Below are 20,440 nucleotides of genomic sequence, written 5' to 3' on the forward strand. Positions count from 1 at the left end.
CCTCTAACCTTTTTTCAAGGTTCTTAGCTTCCTTGCATTGGGTTAGAACATGTTCTTTGAGCTCAGAGGAGTTTGTTATAACACACTTTCTGAAGCCGACATCTGTCAATTAGTCAAACTCATTTTCTATCCAGTTTTGTTCCCTTGCTGGTGAGGACTTATGATCCTTTAAAGGAGAAGAGCTGTTCTGGTTTTTGGAATTTTCAGCCTCTTTGCTTTGCACTGGTGTTTCCCTCATCTTCATGAATTTATCTACCTTTGGTCTTTGATGTTGGTGACCTTCAGATGGGGTTTCTGTGTGGACGTCCTTTTTGTTGATGTTGATGCTATTCTTTTCTATTTGTTAGTTTTCCTTCTAACAGTCAGGCCTCTCTGATGCAGGTCTACTGGAGTTTGCTGGAGGTCCACTCCAGACCCTGTTTGCCTGGGTATCACCAGCAGAGGCTACAGAACAGCAAAGATTGCTGCCTGTTCCTTCCTCTGGAAGCTTCATCCCATAGGGACACCCACCAGATGCCAGCTGGAGCTCTCCTGCATGAGGTGTCTATAGACCCCTGCTGGGAAGTGTATCCCAAGTCAGGAAGCATGGGGGTCAGGGACCCACTTGAGAAGGCAGTCTGTCCCTTAGCAGAGCTTGAGTGCTGTGCTGGGAGATCTGTTGCTCTCTTCAGAGCTGGCAGGCAGGAATGTTTAAGTCTGCTGAAGCTGTGCCCACAACCGCCCCTTCCCCCAAGTGCTCTATTCCAGGGAAATGAGAGTTTTATCTATAAGCCCCTGACTGGGGCTGCTCCCTTTCTTTCAGAGATGCCCTACCAAGAGAGGAGGAATCTAGAGAGGGAGTCTGGCTAGAGTGGCTTTGCTGAGCTGCGGTGGGCTCCACCCAGTTTGAACTTCCTGGCAGCTTTGTTTACACTGTGAGGGGAAAACCACCTACCCAAGCCTCAGTAATGGTGGACGCCCCTCCCCACATCAAGCTCAAGCATTCCAGATCGACTTCAGACTGCTGTTCTGCCATCGAGAATTTCAAGCCAGTGGATCTTAGCTTGCTGGGCTCCTTTGGGGTGGGATCCACTGAGCTAGACCACTTGGCTCCCTGGCTTTAGCCCCCTTTCCAGGGGAGTGAATGGTTCTGTCTCGCTGGTGTTCCAGGAGCCACTGGAGTATGAAAAAAACTCCTGCAGCTAGCTCAGTGCCTGCCCAAATGGCCACCCAGTTTTGTGCTTGAAACCCAGGGCTCTGGTGGTGTAGGCACCCAAGAGAATCTCCTGGTCTGTGGGTTGTGAAGACCATGGGAAAAGCATAGTATCTGGGCTGGAATGCACTATTCCTTATGGCTTCCCTTGGCTAAGGGAGGGTTCCTCAACTCCTTGCACTTCCCAGGTGACCCTACTTCTGCTTGCTCTCCATGGGCTGCACCCACTCTCTAACCAGTCCCAGTGAGATGAACTGGGTACCTCAGTTGGAAATGCAGAAATCACCTGCCTTCTACATTGATCTCGCTGGGAGCCGCAGACTGGAGCTGTTCCTATTCAGCCATCTTGCCAGCCACCTCTGGACAGCTTTAAATAAAGTGTATTATTTAAGCTCTTGTTTATCTTCATGATCAACAACTATTTATTTAGTTATGATGTGAAATTTTATATGATTGAGCAATGATGATAGTTTCTTTCAAGTGGAAGACAGGCTTCACAAAATAATGATCAAAGAATGAATTAATATCGGGTGGGGAGGTTTTGGTGGGATGTAGGCATTTAAACAGAAGTGTAAACATAATAAATGTTCAAGAAACAACATCTCTTTTAATGTGCCAACTGCTGGAAGGCGGGCTTCGGTATTAGAAAATAGCTGAGAGGTGAAGTCTGGCCAAAACAGAGGGAGAGAGAAAAAAAAAACAAACAAAAACACAGACTTTTATTCAGCATTTACTATGTGCCAATCACTATCCCAAGTACTTTAGGTATGTTGCCTCATTTAATCCTCACAAAAACTCTAAGATAAAACAGACACTTTAGAGGCTACTCAGCTTATATTAGCAGTCAGGATTTAAACCTCATTTTGTCAGATTTCGAAGTCTAAGCTGTTAACCCTTGCTTTACGTCACTTAGGGGAGACCTGGACCTTAACTGTGAAAATTCATTGATGCTATATGAGAACAACCCTGTATCAGGAGTGCCGGAGTCCCAGAGTAATCTCTCCCACCATTTTCTACCATCAGTAAGGAAAACCCAGCTCTTTCAGAGGCAAGATGAGCCTGCTAATGAAGGCTCTGAAATGACTCATTCCCTTTATGGCATCCGTCCCCAGCTGGCATTTGCATAAATCACATCAGCACAGTTGAATACTTAAATCAGCAGAAATCTGGAAACCCTGAGACCTAGTAGCCGTCTCACTAAGGAACAGTGATGTCATCTCATAAATATGGCTACAGGGAGAAGGGATGGGGGGATGGCGTTCCCCTGAGGGCCTTCAGCTGGCTAGGAACTTGCCTACTCTCAGTGAACCTTCTCAGCAATCCTATGAGGCAGGTAGTGATCTCCACTAAATCAGACTCAGAAAGGTTAAATAATCTGGCCAAAGTATGAAATGATAGAGTGAGGGTATGGAGTCAGGATTCAAACCCAGGCCTGTCTTCTTCTTTCCACTAGTTTTAAAACTGCTGTCCTGAATAGACTGAGGCATCCCTCAATAGCCTGACAACTGGGTGGTACTGTGCATCCTTAGTTGTCTCTGTCCCATGAAAAACATAGATATGAAGAGAGAAGGCACTACCATTCAAATCCCCTCTCATTAATGTTTTTCCCTTCCCTGATTATCCTAGGGCCCTTGCAATGAAAAAAAAAAAAAAAAAAAAAAAAAGAAAAGACTCCTTCTGATAACAACAATGCATTTCAAAAAATCCCTCGCAAAAGCCAAAGAAACCAATGACAGTTCCATATGTAGGAGAAAAAAGACCATCCACCAATTTCATTAAGACCAACATCGAGCTTATTAAAACATAAGGCTTGTCATTAGCTTATTCTGTTTGAGATCTTGCCAATCGATTCATTTTTATTTTTCTTGTTGCAGGCGAACATATTAGGGGCCGTCTAAGCAAAAATTTATAGTAGTTATAGAACAATACAAGGAGTTCTTTGCTATTGAGTGGTTATAGTCCAGTAAATTTAGAAATAAAGGGAAATTCCACATGGGAAACCCTGCTGATAGTTTAATGCTGTGTTGGAGATGGAATTGTTTTCCATTTAGGTACTAAGAGGCCCCTCAGTGACAGGAAGTGCAATGGTATGTTCAGTCCACAGCGCAGGTTTGACTCTCCAACCTCTGGATCCCTGCTGAGTCTGGCAATAGATAATTTTTTGAAGCAGGAAAAAATTTATTGGCCACAAATTACTACCCTGTTCATTTGCTAAGTCTACTGCTGACACACCACATCAGAGCCATCCCCCATCAATACAGGCCTCAATGTCTTATTCCCTAGGTTGGCATCAACAGACTGAAATAATTAATCTTTAATCTCAGAGTCCCAGGACTGCAAAACTAATTTTTATCTCTTTGGTTCTTTAATGTAAAAGTTCAAGACGGAAGGAAAGTTCTGCTCTTTGGGAGTGGCCATGTGTTGTGGTTCTTTTGACCATCTGGTTTTCACAACCAACTTTAAAACATTCTTTACACAGTCCGATGCTTCAAAATTCTGTAAAACATTAACTATTTAACTGCGATCTATGTAGTTCAATCTCTAAGATGTCAGCTGTGGAGAACAAGTCTTACAGTGGAACTGATATATAAAGAAGCTCAAAACTTGGATCATCTCTAGTCAAAAAATGCAAACAATTCCTCCTTTTTGTCCATTGTATTAGAACCCCGTTTTTCACTCTGATTCTCTGCACAGCAATGGATAAAGTTACTTTGTCTCTGAGAAAGAACAGCAAGCCAAGATTCGTTTGATCTCACTCCTTTGTTGATTCCACGAAGGGATCATTGTGTGAAGTTGTCATCTCAGTGCCTATGACAGTGCCTGGTATATTGTAGCTACTCAATAAATATGTGTTACTGGAATGAGTAAATATCAACTAGCATCAAACACATAACACTGATTAGTAAAAATGTTTGTCTAGCTTTGAGGATAATCTCTTATTTAAAACAGGGAAAAAAATAAATCGTGCCAGCAAAGTAAAGAAGAATGGATGAATGAATGATTTGTAGTGCTTGAATACTTAACCAGGAGATAGGACTAGTCTAATCTGTGGACTGGAAACCTTCCCATGGGTCACTCATAGGGAAGGACTTTACAAGCTTATTTATCCATTGGTTATATAACCTTTACATAGGTTCTGGATTTCATGCAAAAACTCTATAGTACTAAACTAGATCCAAAAATTGATCCAGAGGTCCCTGAGGGAAATTAGGGGGATCAAAGATTACTTCCATTTGTTGTGGCTTAGTTTAACTGAGGCTGGACCATAAACGGGGTACGAATGGGGGACTTACCTGTGTAGATACTCAATAAGGGTCTGTTTCACGAATGAGTGAATGAATGAATGAATGAATGGGATTAGCCAATCTCTTTCTGTCCTTGCCCACTTCAAGTCATCTAACTGGCTGGATCACCAGCAAACAAGACAGGGAACAAGAGCTAAATGAGTTCACATGTCTTTCCCACCCCCAAGCCGTGATAAAGCAAGCAGGCTTCAAAGCTCTGGTATGGTGTAGGAAGACAAGTTGAAAGGAAATGAAAAACAAAAAGGCAAAAAAAGATGAGTAATATTAAATCACACGCACACATGGAGAGAGGGCATTGGTTGTCCTCTAGATTGGCGAATCTAATTTTGGTTGCCAGAACAGAAACACGTCCATCTTCAGACCTGCAGTCCTTCCCCAGGTATGATGGCCTCTGGCGATTCCAATTTAAGACCAAAGGTGCTAGTTGAACTTTTATGGTGGGTGTTTGAATGGAATGAGCCTACTGTGCCCCCAAGTTCCATGACGCAGTGTCTGAAATAGCTGAGCAATTGCCTCCATTCCATAATCCTCACAGAAAACATTTGCATATTTTTGCGTGTGGGCACCGAGGCTCGGTCCCAGCAGTCGGCCCCTGTTGGGTTTGGGGTAGGCGGGAGTGACAATCCCCGGCTTGTGCGCGGGGGCTGAGGGAGCTCCTACTCACCCTCTTCCTGTTTTTCTTTGAATGCTCTCCTCAGGTTGGGTGGGCTCGAAACACTTTCAAAAATTTTCCACCGTTCTGCTGTTTCCTCAGCTGTTCTGTCTCTCCTGTGTGGAGAGAAGTCAGAAGAAGTGTGGGTGGAGGAGGGAAAACTGAGAGAAATATAGTACAGGGATTAGATGTGTGGGCTGCAGCGAGAGAAGCCGTGTATTGAATGACAAATCTGTGAGAGTCAATACGCCAGAAAGTAGCTGGGAGTGAGTCTCCTGCTCCCTGGCCCTGGCTGAGACTATGGGCTGGGGAGACCCTCCCGGGGCCATCCTCCAGGGCAAGCATTTCCAGGGAGTTGGGCTCAGGGTGCTGAGCCTGTGAGCTCATATTCCTCCTTCTTCCAGGTTTTGGGGCCCCACCTGGTGGAGCAGGAACAGAATTGCCTGTCATATGTGGGTGTCTTCAGCTGGGGACACCCACTGCTCTGTCTGTAGAATAAGGACAAATAAGGGTAAGTTTCCTAATGAACTTAGTGCAGAGTGAGGAATCCCAACATTTTTCTTTTCTTTCAATCTTTCTTCCTAAGCCTTCAGATGGATAGGTGATGACTGACCAGTGGTCAACAGCAAGAGATTGGAGCTTCCTTGCACCCTGTGGCTAAAGGAGGCAGTCATTCCTGCTCCTTGCTTCTTCCCAGGTTGATAGGAGGGTGATTGACATGATTGGGCCAAAATTCTCATTGAGTAATTAAAAGCTAGTCGCCAATCTGTATGTGAAATTGTTTTCCCGACCCAGTTGTCATATCCCTCTGTAGGGAGCCTTTGGGAGAGGGAGTTTTGTGAAGATGATTCTCCATTGCACCCAGTATCTTGGCATTTGCCTTTTCCTAAATGAAATCTTTCTTCCCAAATGACCCTTATTTGACTTTGATCATTTAAATTATCATACACCTCCTAGTTGTACAGTAAAACCTCAGTCAATGGAAACCCAGTTAGTTCCTTCACTTCTAACTTAGGCCTGTCAATTTCCAAAAGTATTCAGGTTGTCCACAATGAAGGACCCAGACATAGTAGAACTGGTAAAACAATCCTGTGAGAACAAGAGCCAAATAATGCAGGACTGAGGAGAATGAAAGTGAAGAACTGAACCTCAACAGAACACAAAATTTAAATCTGAACTTACTGGCAGCTAAAGAGAAAACAGGAGAGAGGGGGAGACAGCAAGAGGAAAAAAGAGATTACATAACTCAACTCTTTTTTTAAAAGGAAGCACATTTCACTAAGAGAGACAATTATATTTCTTGACATTCAGCTCTAAGATGAATTTTTCATGTAGATCTTTATATAAGGGCTATTGAACAAGATAATAGTGATTGTCTTTAAGAGCAGTTTTACAAAAGCTACAAAAACATTCTCTATATAACCATTATTTTAAACAGGATCTGAAAGCATAATGTGAAGTCACCATTCTAGGCAGGCAGTTTTATGAGGATCTCAAGGAATTGTTTGCCTGTGTGGCTGCGGAGGGGTAAAGGAGGGCCTAGAGAATCCAGAGGAATGAATGTTACTAAGCTCCTGGGATTCTCTGCTTGGAATGTAAATGATACCGTTCAGCCTTTGGAGAGTCACTAGAGAGAAAACAAAAATCTAGCATCTTTCTGTTGGGACCTTTGGCTTATGCTGATTTTGCAAGAATGTCTAATTATAGAAAAGCCTAAGCCCCATAGTTGTTAGCATTCAGCCCCCATGTTACTTTTCTACACCGTTGTGAACTAAGAGTGATGTTAGTTCACACCTGTAATCTCAGCACTTGGAGAGTCTGAGGTGGGAGGATCGCTTGAGGCCAAGGAGTTCAAGACCAGCCTGACCATTCAGCCCCCATGTTATTTTCCGCACTGTTATGAACTAAGAGTAAGACACCATCGAGTCTCATAATATCATCATTTATCAAAAGAAAAATCTTTCTGTTCAAAAATTATTTACCAACTTTTTTAAAAAGGAAAATCTTCTCAATCCTGATTTAACCAAGTGTTTCACCTTAAACAAAAAGTTCCATATTTACAGTTAGTTAAGATTTTATAAGTAACTTCAAACAACCATGGCTATTCAGTTAGTTTTTTATATTTAATGTTGCTCATGTTCTCAAGTAGTTTTTTTTTTTTCCTTCCCACCCCTTCTTACCCCACATTATCTTATGATTATCTTTCCCAACCTTAATGGTCATAAAAATCAACTGGGATGCTTACTAAACACTTAGATTCGAAGGCCCCTCTTAAGATTCCGATTCAGAAGGTCTAACATGCCCAGGCAGGCTTGGGGAACACTGCCTTACTAGCTGGTCTTTCAGGGCCCAGCCATGTACTCTCCACAGTTCATACAACGTGGTGTTGACTGACTGCCTGAATGTTGGTGCTGCCAATGTGAATGTCAGTAAGAGCCAACTGTGTGTTTAAAAAACAATACCTACTTAGCCATCTGTGGTACACTGCAGTGACGCTAACTGTAGGCTGCTCCTAGGAATCGTGGCACTGGATTCCTCCATATTGTTTGTACACAGGCTGCCCCGCTCCCCCGAGGAGAAAGCATGCTTAGATCCAGGGGTTGGACATGGTGGTGCAGAGAACAACCACACCCTGTAATTGCCAACCGCTGAAGTTATCTTAAGCACATACATACGCCTTTCCTTTTTTTCCATCCCACACAAATTGCTGAATTATCAAATTCCTGGAGAGGCTACTTCACAGTGTTCAAACTAATGTCCCCTTTGAGATTGTGCAAACAAATTCAACCAACTCCTGAACTTCTGAACGGGTAATATAGCTCTTAAAAGTAAAATATTTAATTAAATTTGGATAGAGAATATGTGCTTATGGTACAAATTAAAAAGATACAAAAGAGAATACAGTGGAAATTAAGTCTCCTTTCTACCTATCCTTTACCTACCCAATTCTCCTCCCCAGAAGCAATTACTGTTACCTGATTCATATTGATCCTTCCAGATAGTCTGTGCACATACAAACATCTACAGTTTTTCAACAAATGGTAGCACACTATATATGTTTCACCACTTTGCTTTTCTTGATTAAAAATATTCCTTGGTGAGCGTCCCGTATCAATACATATGAAACTACTTTAATTAGAAAAAACAATTTTAGGCCAGGTGTGATGGCTCATGTCTGTAATCCCAGCACTTTGGGAGGCCGAGGTGAGTGGATTGCCTGAGGTCAGGAGTTTGAGACCAGCCTGGCCAATGTGGTGAAACCCCATCTCTACTAAAAAAAATACAAAAATTAGCTGGGTGTGGTGGTGGGCAGCTGTAATCCCAGCTACTTGGGAGGCTGAGGCAGGAGAATTGCTTGAATTCAGGAGGCGGAGGTTTCAGTGAGCCAAGCTCGTGCCATTGCACTCCAGCCTGGGCAACAAGAGTGACGTCGCATCTTAAAAAATAAATAAATAAAAATAAAAATTTTAAAAAGTTTTATTGTATTAAGAATATAACTTAGGCCAGGCACAGTGGCTCACGCCTGTAATTCCAGCACTTTGGGAGGCCAAGGCAGGTGGATCACGAGGTCAGAAGTTCAAGACCAGCCTGGCCAAGATGGTGAAACCCCATCTCTACTAAAAATACAAAAATTAGCCAGGCGCAGTGGCAGGCGCCTGTAATCCCAGCTACTCGGGAGGCTGAGGCAGGAGAATCGCTTGAACCCGGGTGGGGAATGCAATGAGCCGAGATCATGCCACCGGACTCCAGCCTGGGTGACAGAGTAACACTCCATCTCAAAAAAAAAAAAAAAGAAAAAAGAAAAAAGAAAAAAAATATATAATTTAACTTATTTACCAACTGAGAGGCATTGAAGTTGTTTCTATTCTCTTGCCATCACAAACAATGCTGCAGTAAACAACCCTGTGCATATATCATTTCATATATGTGCAAATATATTTGTAAATTAAATTATTAGAAGTAGAATAACTGGTTAAAAAGTGTGTACATTGTGAATTTTGATAGATATTACTGAACTGTCTCTACAGAGGTTGTAGTTGTTTATTTGACTCCGACTAGCAGTGTATAAGAGTGCTTAGTTCTTCCTACCCTTGCCTAAACATGGGATGATAAAGCTTTTGATCTTCTGACAATTTGTAGAAAATGAAATCTTATTTTAGTTTAACTGCATTTCTTTTATTAGGTTGAACATCTTTTCATATGGTTCAGAGCCATGTACAGTACTTCCTTTTCTATAAACTGTTCATTTCCTAGCAATTTTTTTTCTCTTGGATTGTGGTATTTTTTCTTTTTGATTTGTAGAAGCTCTGTTTTTTTTTTTTAAAGGAAGTTAGCTTCCTATTAAGATATAAGTTTCTAATCTTTAAAAAATTTTTACTGTGCATTTTTTAATAATAATTGAGTTGAATTTATCAATGTCTTTCGAAAATAGCTTCTAACTTGGGTAGCATATTTTAAAATGGCCCCCTGCCCCTCTCTCTCTCTCTGTCTCTCTCTTTCTGTGTGTGTGTGTGAGTATATGTCTATTCACTCATGTTTTTTGTAATAGCCAATACAGCAATTTCATTTTTAAAACTAGGTGTTTTATCATCTGAAATTTATCTCAGTAGATTGTGTAAAGTAGGAAATTGTACTTTTTTTTTTTTTTTTTTAGTATGGCTATCTAGCTGTCCCAACAAGAAAACCCATCATTTTCCCTTCTGATCTGAAATACTTCCATTATTACACACTCAAGAGACTATATGTTTGAGTCTATTCCTGACCTTTATAATCTGTCTATTGATCCATCTATTTATGCCCCAGGACCATACTGGTTTTATTATTATAGCTTTATAATTTAGAATTCCTGGTAGATTAGGTTGTCCCTTCCTGACTTTTTTTTTCTACTTGCTAGTTTATATTTTATATGATCTTTAGAATCAGGATGCGTAGCCTCCTCCATCAGCCTGCTCCTGATGATGTGTTATTTTTAGAGATCATGTTAAATTTATAGATTAACTTAGGGAGAATTGAAATTTTTATGATGTTGCATTTTCCTATCCAAGAACTGATGTGCCTTTCCCTTCACTCAAGTCTTTTTTTGTGTTTCCCTCAGTAGCATCTTAAAACATGTTCTTTATATGGTTCTTATATCTTTATATATTTTTATGTCTGTCACTATTCTAAATAAGATTTTTCATTTTATCTCCTATCTAGTTGTTATTTGTATATAAAGGCTTTTGATTTCTTGTATCAGTTTTCTATCTAGCCATCCTACTGAATTCTCTTATTATGTGAGTTTTTCAGCTGGTTTTCTTGGGTTCTCTAGATAAGCAGTCCCATCATCTGCAAATTGTAGTAATTTTACCTCCTACCTCCCAATGTGTTTAACCTCATGTTTCTTTCTGACTTAATGGGAATGCTTTTAATATCCCCCTTAACCATTATGTCCCCAGTTATTTTTTTACTTCGTAAAAATCCTTTTCAATTCCTACCATAAATGATTCTCACCCCATTGTCCATCTTAGTCGTGGCAAACTTTCCAGTTGCTCCTGGCCAAAACTCAAGAATAAAAGGGCCCAAGCTAGAGAGGCTATCGTCACAGGCATTAGCTGCTGAGGGCATCCACTCATTTGTCTCTGAAACAACAGAGAAAGAGACCATCTCTCATTCACAGGGTAGCCCAAGGCCTTCTGAGGAGACAGCGAGTCTCCTCTAAGTCATTTCTCTCTGCTTTGCAGCAGTGTAGCTACTAAGGGCGAGATGAGCAGGTTGAGAGGCCTCTGAAGCCTGCTGGGCACAATGCTCTGTGATAAGTTTCAGCTCCACTCGAGCTTATCATCCACCAGCAATCAACTTCATGGCTGCTGCTCAGAGGCACTAGGTGCTGCGCTGCTCACTGCCCTCGTGTCTCTGGGACCTCCACACATAAAGCCATCTCTTTCCATTGCACTATGGCGCTTGTAGGGAGGAGCCCACGATTAGGGCCCAAAATGAGACCATTTGAGTCAAATTTCTAATTGTCTTTCAAATTTTATTATTGGCTGTAGACTTCCAATCATAGTCACATCAGTCATGTTATTTACTGGTATAAAATCCCTAAGCACCAACTAAGCACCAACAAACTATCGTGGCTTCCTTTGCTGTCTGATCACTCACCTTAATTTGGGTATTCTGTGAACTTGAATTCTACTGCAAACTATGCAATGCTTGTTATAAGTCATATGGACTTAGTTGCAATTATGACAGATTTTTGTTTCTAAAATTAAAAAAATCATAATCTCTGAAAGAGTGCTACTCTTTAGCTCTCAAATTTCATAATTTTTGAAGTTTTCGTTAGGCTAGAACGCAGGGACAGCTGACATGAAGACTTTGGTGACATCTGAGTGGAGTCAGAATAAGCAGACAAGGAAACGAACCGTTTGTTCTAACCTTTTTTGCTTTGTTCTTGGTGCTTGAGCGTAAGATGGCAACTTGTAAACAACAAAACACCACCACATTTCGTATTACTTTTGTTTGCATGCCTGCTGCTTTTACTTCACAGATTCAGTGAGGACATTGTGCACATTTGTCAAATCTGCCTGACCTGTTTCATGCACTGAAAGCAGGACGGATCCCATATTTTGACTTCAGTACCATGTGAACCTTTATTCTTTAAATGAGCAATGAGACAGAGCATGCAGTTGACTATATATGTGGAATTTTCTCCTTGACAGACTTCATCATCTTAAGGGCAAACACTTAACTAAAAAAGAGTATCCTTGCTATTTAACAACTGTGTTGTTATAAAATGAAGCCAGTGTGTTCTCTTTGTCTCTAAAGCTAAAATTTCCCCACCAATCCTTGTCACTTACCCCCTTCCCACTCCCGCCTCCTCAACAAGCCCTCAGAATAACAGGCAGAGACAGGGCCTGGGCACATGATAAGTGATCGATACATATTTATTTAGGAAGCGAATGAAGTCTGAAATTCAGTTCAGGCTAAGTATGCTTAGTGAGACAATAATTTTGTTACTAATTATAATTAATGTTCATTTAAAACATTTCTTCAGTCATCGATTCCAATAAGATAAGCAATACATCTACCCCAGAATAATATTCTAGATATTAGTCAGAAATTACATTCTCAATCATAGGACATGGTTTTTCATTAATTACTGAAGCCTAATTAGTTGTCAGTGGACATGGGGCTCAATGTCATTGATCCAGTCTGAGTGTATCTAAGGACAGTCCTCTCCTGAGGGCCTGGTCGGGTGATCAGTTCTAAAATAACAACCAATATGATTTGAGGAGTTTGCACTGACCTTTTGCGGACACGGGCACTAAACAGCAGTTACACACGCAGGTCCAGAGTGCTTCCCTTGCCCCTGCCTTCTGAGGAGCACAACGTGAGTTTTGTCCTTTTAGACATGGAGTCGGGGTGGGGTGGTTATTCTGTACAAATGTTTGGCTTTTAAGAAGTTTGAAATTAGTTTGTTTTCTGGGTCAAGAACACTTTTTCCTTTTTCTGGTTCTCCATGTTATTCTCTAAGACAGGTATTAGGAAGTGAAAGAAGCCAGCAAAAGTAGAAATAACCTGGAAAAAAATTCGTCTGTGGAACAGTGACCACTCTTTGATTCTGTTGCTTTTGTGGTATATTCATTAATAACAAAAAAAAACACACAAACAAAGACAAAAAACCCTGCCCTTCTGAGAATGAACATGACGGCTATTGTAGTATTATATTCATTGACACTTATATCTCCTGGGAGCAGGACTCTGGCTCTCCAGCATCCAGGTGAGGAACTTTCGTTAGCGAGGAATCTAGCTTGTAACTCTAAGGACTCTCCAAATGGAAGTTTAAAGAAAGAGCCCTGCTTGCTTTTTTTTTTTTTTTTCTTCTTAATTCATGCTCCAGGCTATGATATCAAACAGATTAAAGAGAATGGGAAAGAAGCACAAAACTATTCTAGCTTGTTGGCAGATTCAGAGAGCTCCATCTTCAAATCCAGCAAGTCCATTTGTATTAAGTGGTGAGGCTGTTACAGTGTACTTGCCAAGCCCACTGCCAATTAGACACCACTATCAGCATTTTTCTTTTAATTTAAATAGGCAGTTTAGGAACAGCAACTTTGAGGATTTTTTTTTTAAATTAGAATTCTCTTTTCTTGCCAAGACCGAGTTTGCTTTAAAAGATTTGGTCTTCTAGCTGGGCACGGTGGCTCACGCCTGTAATCCCAGCACTTTGGGAGGCTGAGGCGGGTGGATCATGAGGTCATGAGATCGAGACCATCCTGGCTAACATGGTGAAACCCTGTCTCTAATAAAAATACAAAAAACTAGCCGGGCGAGGTGGCAGGCGCCTGTAGTCCTAGCTACTCGGGAGGCTGAGGCAGGAGAATGGCGTGAACTCGGGAGGCGGAGCTTGCAGTGAGCTGAGATCATGCTGCTGCACTCCAGCCTGGTCGACAGAGAGACTCCGTCTCAAAAAAAAAAAAAAGATTTCGTTTTCTTTAAAGATCTTCAGTTTCTATTAACTGTGATGGCTTTAGCATGATGATCATGTACAAAATCATCGTAGATTGGTTTAATATCATCTTAATCCAAAAGTGCCCTCTGGCCAAAAATTGATAAAGAAAATGCTATATTCTTGGCGATTCACTAACCACAATAGTAGTCTGTTTTCTGAATTTTTTTAAGTGTCTGGTTCTGTTCCAAAGAGCATTCTGGAAGGCACATAATAGAAATTATTTGATAAAGTAATCTTAGTGGACAATGGCCATGTTGTAGGATCTGGCTTGCTAATCCAGTGGTCATAAAAGGGGAAGAAAATAAGTTATTTGTTGTTAATAAAAGATGTTCATTCACTACCAAATTGAAATAGGAATCATTTAGCACGTGGCATTATATTTAAAATTATTATTTTCCTCTTGTATTTAGATCTTTCTCTGGAATCAAAGGACTCCAGCTGAAAGTTAACCTCCAACCCAATGATAACTACTTTTTCTATGTGCGAGCCATCAATGCGTTTGGGACAAGTGAACAGAGTGAAGCTGCTCTCATCTCCACCAGAGGTACTTTCTCCTTTGCACACAGTGAGCTATTTCCAAGCAATTCCTTCCCTTCTACCCCTCAGAGAAGATGTCCTAGAGGGCAACTTTATAAACTCCCAACTTTATAAACTGTCAGTGGTAGGTTTTTGTCATGAGGACCCAAGGTTGGTCAAAGGTCAAGATATTTCTTTTGTTTTTCTGCGTTACAGGGTCTCAACCTTGGCTACCTATTAGCAATCAGCCAGGGTGCTTAGAAAATACTGTTTCCCTGCCTCCACTCCTGAAGATCCTGATTTAATTGATCTGGAGATGGGCTCAAACATTTATGTTTTTAGAAATCTCTCTAGACTATTTTTTTTTTTTTTTTTTTGAGACAGTCTCAATCTGTTACCCAGGCTGGAGTGAAGTGGCACGATCTTGGCTCACTGCAACCTCTGTCTCCTGAGTTAAGTGATTCTCATGCCTCAGCCTCCCGAGTAGCTGGGATTTGGCACGTCCACCATGCCTGGCTAATTTTTGTATTGTTTTAGTAGAGATGGGTTTTTGCCATGTTGGCCAAGCTGGTCTCAAACTTGTGACCTCAGGTGATCCGCCCGCCTCAGCCTCCTGAAGTGCTGGGATTACAGGTGTGAGCCACCACGCCTGGCCTCTCCAGATGATTTTTATCGGACTCACAATGTGTTATAATTTGTGGGTATGGTGTGTGTATATGTGTGGTAGGTTGGGGATATTCTTTGAACTCTGTGAACAAGTTACCAGCCTTGTTCTGTTTATTCTTGATGCCTGACACATAGTCTGTGATAGTTAATGTTTGTTGAACAAATGACCAAAAGAGTAATTCAAGGAAGTAATAAAACTATTCAGTGACATTTTTGGGAAAATACCTAGATGATGCCAACAAAAAATGTTTGTCTCTTCAATTTTTGTGAAAGGAAGTGAGGAATGGAAAGAGGATCATTTTCTTGTCTTATCCTAGACCCAGAGCTGGCACAAGGTTGAGTGGGCACAACAAGCCATCTGCTTACCCAGCAATATCTTGTGCTTGTGCCTTGTTTGTGACATAGTCAGGGCCAGTCTGATGTTTATGAAGAGAAGATGCGAGGCTGCCCTCCCAGCAGTGTTCTCCCCGCAGTCCCAATATGGTGCCTGTTCTTCCATTGTTAGTCTCTCCTTTAGGTTATACCGGTGCATCCCCCAGTTTTTTTTTTCTCGAGATGGGGTGTTGTCACCCAGGCTGGAGTGCAATGGCACGATTTTGGCTCACTTCAGTCTCTGCCTCTTGGGTTCAAGCTATTCTCCTGCTTCAGACTCCTGAGTAGCTGGGATTACAGGTGCGCACCACCATGCCCGGCTAATTTTTTGTATTTTTAGTAGAGACAAGGTTTCACCATGTTGACCAGGCTGGTCTTGAACTCCTTACCTTGTGATCTGCCTGCCTTGGTCTCCCAAAGTGCTAGGATTGCAGGCGTGAACCATCTCGCCAGCCTGCATCCCCAAATTTTAATATGCACACAGATTTCCTGACTATCTTGTTAAAATACAGATTCGAAGTCAGGAGGGCTGCAGTGGGGTCTGAAAGTCTGAAATTTTAAATAGTTTCCAGGTGATGTAGATGCTGCTGGTGCAAGGAGCACACTGCACAGCGGGTGAGCGCTGATAGAGGGTACCCCTCTATTATTGGTGTAGAGGTGAGGACGTGCCTGTGGCACCAGGTAGAGGTAACCAGCCACTAGCATCCACGAAGGCTTTATCATGAGTGAAATTTTCAGCTGTGGATCTGAAGACACTGCGTGGGGGATTTTGATGTCAGGGGAAAGAGAGTCTAGAGTCTGAAATGTGGGGCTTAGCTTAGGGACAGCACTGGTCCTCATGGCAATGTTTTAATCCTATTTTCTCACCTGCAATAGGAACCAGATTTCTCTTGCTGAGAGAAACAGCTCATCCTGCTCTACACATTTCCTCAAGTGGGACAGTGATCAGCTTTGCTGAGAGGAGACGGCTGACAGAGTAAGTAGAAGAAGAAAGCATAAGTGAGCTGATGGCCTAGCAGTAGGATCTTAGGGTGTGTCGCCTCAGGGTGGCCTCCCCTGAGCATATTCATGGTGCAGTGAACATATCGGGATGTGGTCTCAAATATCAGTGTGTGCACATTCACTCTGTTCAGCTGTGGTTCCCTACCGAGCGATAGTTCATCACTTGGAGCAAGTGTCAATATTTTTATTGGAAATATAAGCACAGATGGTTTGATTAAAACATTGGCTATTTAAGGTATGATCTCTGGTTCAGTGGGGGGAAAAAAGGGTCCAGTAATTCTTTCATTATTTTTCTATAGCAAACCAGATATTTCATCAACCCTCTTGAAAAGGCATAGAAGAGGCTGGGCACAGTGGCTCATGCCTGTAATCCCAGCACTTTGAGAGGCCAAGGTGGGCAGATCATTTGAGGTCAGGAGTTCGAGACCAGCCTGTCCAACATGGTGAAACTCCATCTTTACTAAAAATACAAAAATCAGGCAGATGTGGTGGTGCATGCCTGTAATCTCAGCTACTTGGGAGGCTGAGGCAGGAGAATCACTTGAACCTCAGAGGCGGAGGTTGCAGTGAGCTGAGATTGTGCCATTGCACTCCAGTCTGGGAACGACACTCTGTCTTTAAAAAAAAAAAAAAAAAAAAAGGCATGGAAGAGAAGGACATTTTATTGAGTTCCTAGTTTCTGGGCCAGAGAATCTTGCTCCCATAGTAGCTCATGCAAAAGGAAGCATCAAAGAAAAGAAGAGGCAAAGGTGGAGGACAGGGTGGGGGAAACTGCCCTGCGATTTGCCTGCAAGCTCTGGGGGTTATTTTGCAGATCAAAATGGCAGAATGGGAGAAGGTATGTGAAACTCTTGAAAACCGTAACACACATGAAACACAGGCTGCTGATGGTGCTGATGCGCCCTGGTGTCGGTGGCTGCCAGGTGCTCCCAAGAAGGCACTGAGCCAGCCAGCAGTGACTTGCACTGTTTCCCTGTCACATTGTTACTTGCCTGTCAAGCTCAGGTGTTACCTGCTCCTGGTTCTGGCCAAGGCGTCTCTGGACCCTGGCACCCTTTGATCTTGTCTGTGGAAAAGAACAGATAACTTATGGGGTCATTTGTCAGCCACTTCATCATCATCATCTTCGAGCAGCAGCCCCATCCTGTGCATCTTTGCATCCCTCAAATCTAGCATGGGGCCTGGAACATTGCAGGTGCTAAAAATATACAAATGAGTGAATTCAGGGAAAAAAGAGATTTAAGAAATAGATTGAGCTTTTCTGTCTTTTGGATTCCTCAAAAAATCAAAAAGAAAATAAATAGACTGGAGGAGGGTAAGAGTTCACAGATAATAACTGATGATAACTGTAATGTGTTTTATAGAATTTTATTTATTATTAACCTGAAAATTAGCTCATAAATATCAGGCAGCTGGGCTTTGCTCCAGAGTGAGGGCTTGTCAGTAGCCACCTCTCTGAAATGAGGTTGTTGAGTCAAGACATGAAAAGTGAAATACATTCCCTTGCATTAATCATTTTCTCATCTGTTAAAGGGGAGAGGGAGAGGTGCTGACTGAATATTAACGCTGCTTAAATTAAAAATGCTTCCTTGCTGTCTCAGCCATTTCCAAGCAAAATTGAGCAATTCTTGCAAACAAGGTCACCCATCAGCAGTTGAAAGTGCTTTTGGTTCATTTCACTGAGGTGCTTATAAAAATAGCTAAGGTGAGACAAAAAGAAACCTTCAACCAACCTCTTAGGGGCACCTACTACAGTTCAAAGAGGCCAGAATCTTACAGACTGTTGACCACTAATCATACTCGGTTAATTCCACACTTGGCTCTGGCCAGCACTAGCTGCCTTGTCATTTAAGAGCTGCACCTCATTTGGTGGCTGTGTCCAGTAAGGTCAGGAGGCATAGAAGTCATGGTTAAGGTTTTGGAGATTTCTTTTTTGCAAGTTTTGGAAGAAAACTATGCAAATTATGTTTCCTACCTGCTTCCCTTGTATTTATGAAGAGAAGTCGCCTTAAAGGCAGAGACTGCAGCATTTCTTTTTGTCCTACCATTATTCTAGTTATTTCCTGATTCCCAGCTCTTTTAAGAGATGCAGCGTACATCATGCATGTTGTATGTATGTGACTGGAAATATGTCAAATGCCTGTTGAGAGTTTGGAGAGTTCTGTGGTGATCTGGTTAAGGTTAGGGATACAATGAACAAAGAGTATCTTTAGTTAAATTCCAGCAGTTTCCAAGGGCAGTATCCTGCCTAAACTGTGTGAATTTGTGAATGTTTACACTCATGAGATATAGGCTGGCGATTCCTGCGCTAAGCATACTCTGATTGACTTCGCCCGCAGAATCCCGTCAGTGCTGGGTGAGGAGCTGCCTTCCTGTGGCCAGCATTACTGGGAAACCACAGTCACAGACTGCCCAGCATATCGACTCGGCATCTGCTCCAGCTCGGCCATGCGGGCAGGTGCCCTGGGACAAGGGGAGACCTCATGGTACATGCACTGCTCTGAGCCACAGAGGTAAGCTGGAGCCCTGCCCCTCCCCTCTTCATCAAAATGTTATGCTTGGGTGTCCAGGCAGGGCTCTCTGAGGGACCTGATAAATAGCACCCACTTCCATGCCCAAGTTCTGAGCCAACTAAGAAAGAAAACAAGAGCCAAGTATATGGAGATGAAACTCTGACTCTGATTACTGAGGAAGCTGATTTTAGAGTGTGTGAATCGTACCTGAAGAGGGTTTCTTATATTAAACCCTATTAGGAGGCAGACTTACCCAACCAGAGCCCGGGCCAGGTCAGCTTCCTTGCTCTGCAGGGCAGAGTTGGTGCCTGGAGAAGCAGAGAAGGATGTGCGTCTCCATGGTAGCTAGTGAGTAAGAGACAGGGAAGAGGGAGGGACTGATGGGCTTTGCATCACAGTTTTTCCTTCAAACTCACCACAGGGTGGAGAGAGACCACAAGGGTAATGCTAAAAGGAGTCCCTCCACAGAGAAGGAATCAACAGGAGTGAGGAAGAAGTGGATCTCCAACATCTCCCCCCACATTGGTCCATATCAGCGGTTGGCAAACTATAGCCCCTAAGCCACATATAACCTGCTGCCTGTCTGTGTAAATAAATTTGCAGAAACACAGTCATGCTCATTTGTTTATGTATTGTATTACACTACAATGGTGGAGCTGACAGATGTCTGCCAAATCCTAGGATATTTACATCTGTCCCTTTATAGAAAAAGTTTGCCAATCTCTCTTCTATATTACCTGTATTGTTTGGTTGGTTGATGTGAAAAAGCCATTAGCCTGTGTTAGTCTCAGAGCAATCAGGCAGGCATATGTTGATTTGAATATGCTCACAGTATGGTTTAATAGAAAGAACACTGGACTAGGAGCCAGGATTCCAATTTTAGTTCTGGCTCCATCCTCAATTAGCCTCCTATTGACTGTTTGCTGTAAGTGGGTTAACCCTTTGAGCATACCTTATATCATCTAGCTCAGCAGGGGACAGTAATGCCTGGCTTGCTACTTTTTGGGGTTGTGAGGATCACATGAAATCAGGTATAGGGAAGAGCTTAGGAACAGTAAAGTATCATACAAATGTGAGGCATTATTTAAATGTAATGCTTTAAAAAGAAGCCTTCAATGCTTGCAAGTTCCCAGAAAAGGCCCACAGATTGGGATTTTGCATATCTCTGGCTGCACATTTCTCCCTGCATCCTGCTTGACAGTTTGATTCTCTGAGATGGTTCATAAGGACACCATCTCCAAGCACTACTTAAAGTCACATTTCATCAAGTCAGAGCAATTATGATTAATTGATATTCAGTGCTGTGCAATGCTTAAGGACCCAGCACCTACCCAGAGTTGAAATCACTCAAATTCAGTTTACAGTTAGTAGATTCAGAGCTGAAACTGCATATTAATTTCATGAAAATGTCCTTCCTCAAATCTTTAAAAAACCCACACCAAGAACTAACCCCCAATAACAAATTCCTAGACTCTAGAAAACAGAATTGTATATTTTGTTGACAAGTTCAACCTACAGCTTTGGCCTTTGGCTCTTTCAGGCTTGGAGTGGGTGCCATAGATTCTGGGAGAAAGAGTATGTCCCTTTGTGTGGTCTCAGCACAGAGAGGCGGGGTCTTGGGGCCCTCATGTCATCCTTCGAGGGCTTCACCTGGGGCACCCTGGCCTCTGGGACTGTGAGAGCGCTCCTGTGGCAGCCCCTCCTGTCTTCTACTTTTTCTGGGTTAATGATTTT

The 20,440-nt window shown here is 42.3% G+C and overlaps 1 protein-coding gene across 1 annotated transcript in view; it reads left to right on the forward strand.

Moving 5' to 3' along the window:
* The window catches only part of CMYA5 (cardiomyopathy associated 5), a 103,885-nt gene that overhangs the window by 79,896 nt on the left and 3,549 nt on the right, over window positions 1-20,440 (forward strand). Inside the window, exons 10-12 of the mRNA XM_031666273.1 lie at window positions 14,048-14,181; window positions 16,068-16,167; window positions 18,533-18,706. Coding sequence (XP_031522133.1) covers window positions 14,048-14,181; window positions 16,068-16,167; window positions 18,533-18,706 — 408 coding nt within the window. The remainder of the gene's footprint in view (window positions 1-14,047; window positions 14,182-16,067; window positions 16,168-18,532; window positions 18,707-20,440) is intronic.

The sequence above is a fragment of the Papio anubis genome, chromosome 5 (assembly GCF_008728515.1).
Source record: "Papio anubis isolate 15944 chromosome 5, Panubis1.0, whole genome shotgun sequence".
Lineage (NCBI taxonomy): Eukaryota > Metazoa > Chordata > Mammalia > Primates > Cercopithecidae > Papio > Papio anubis.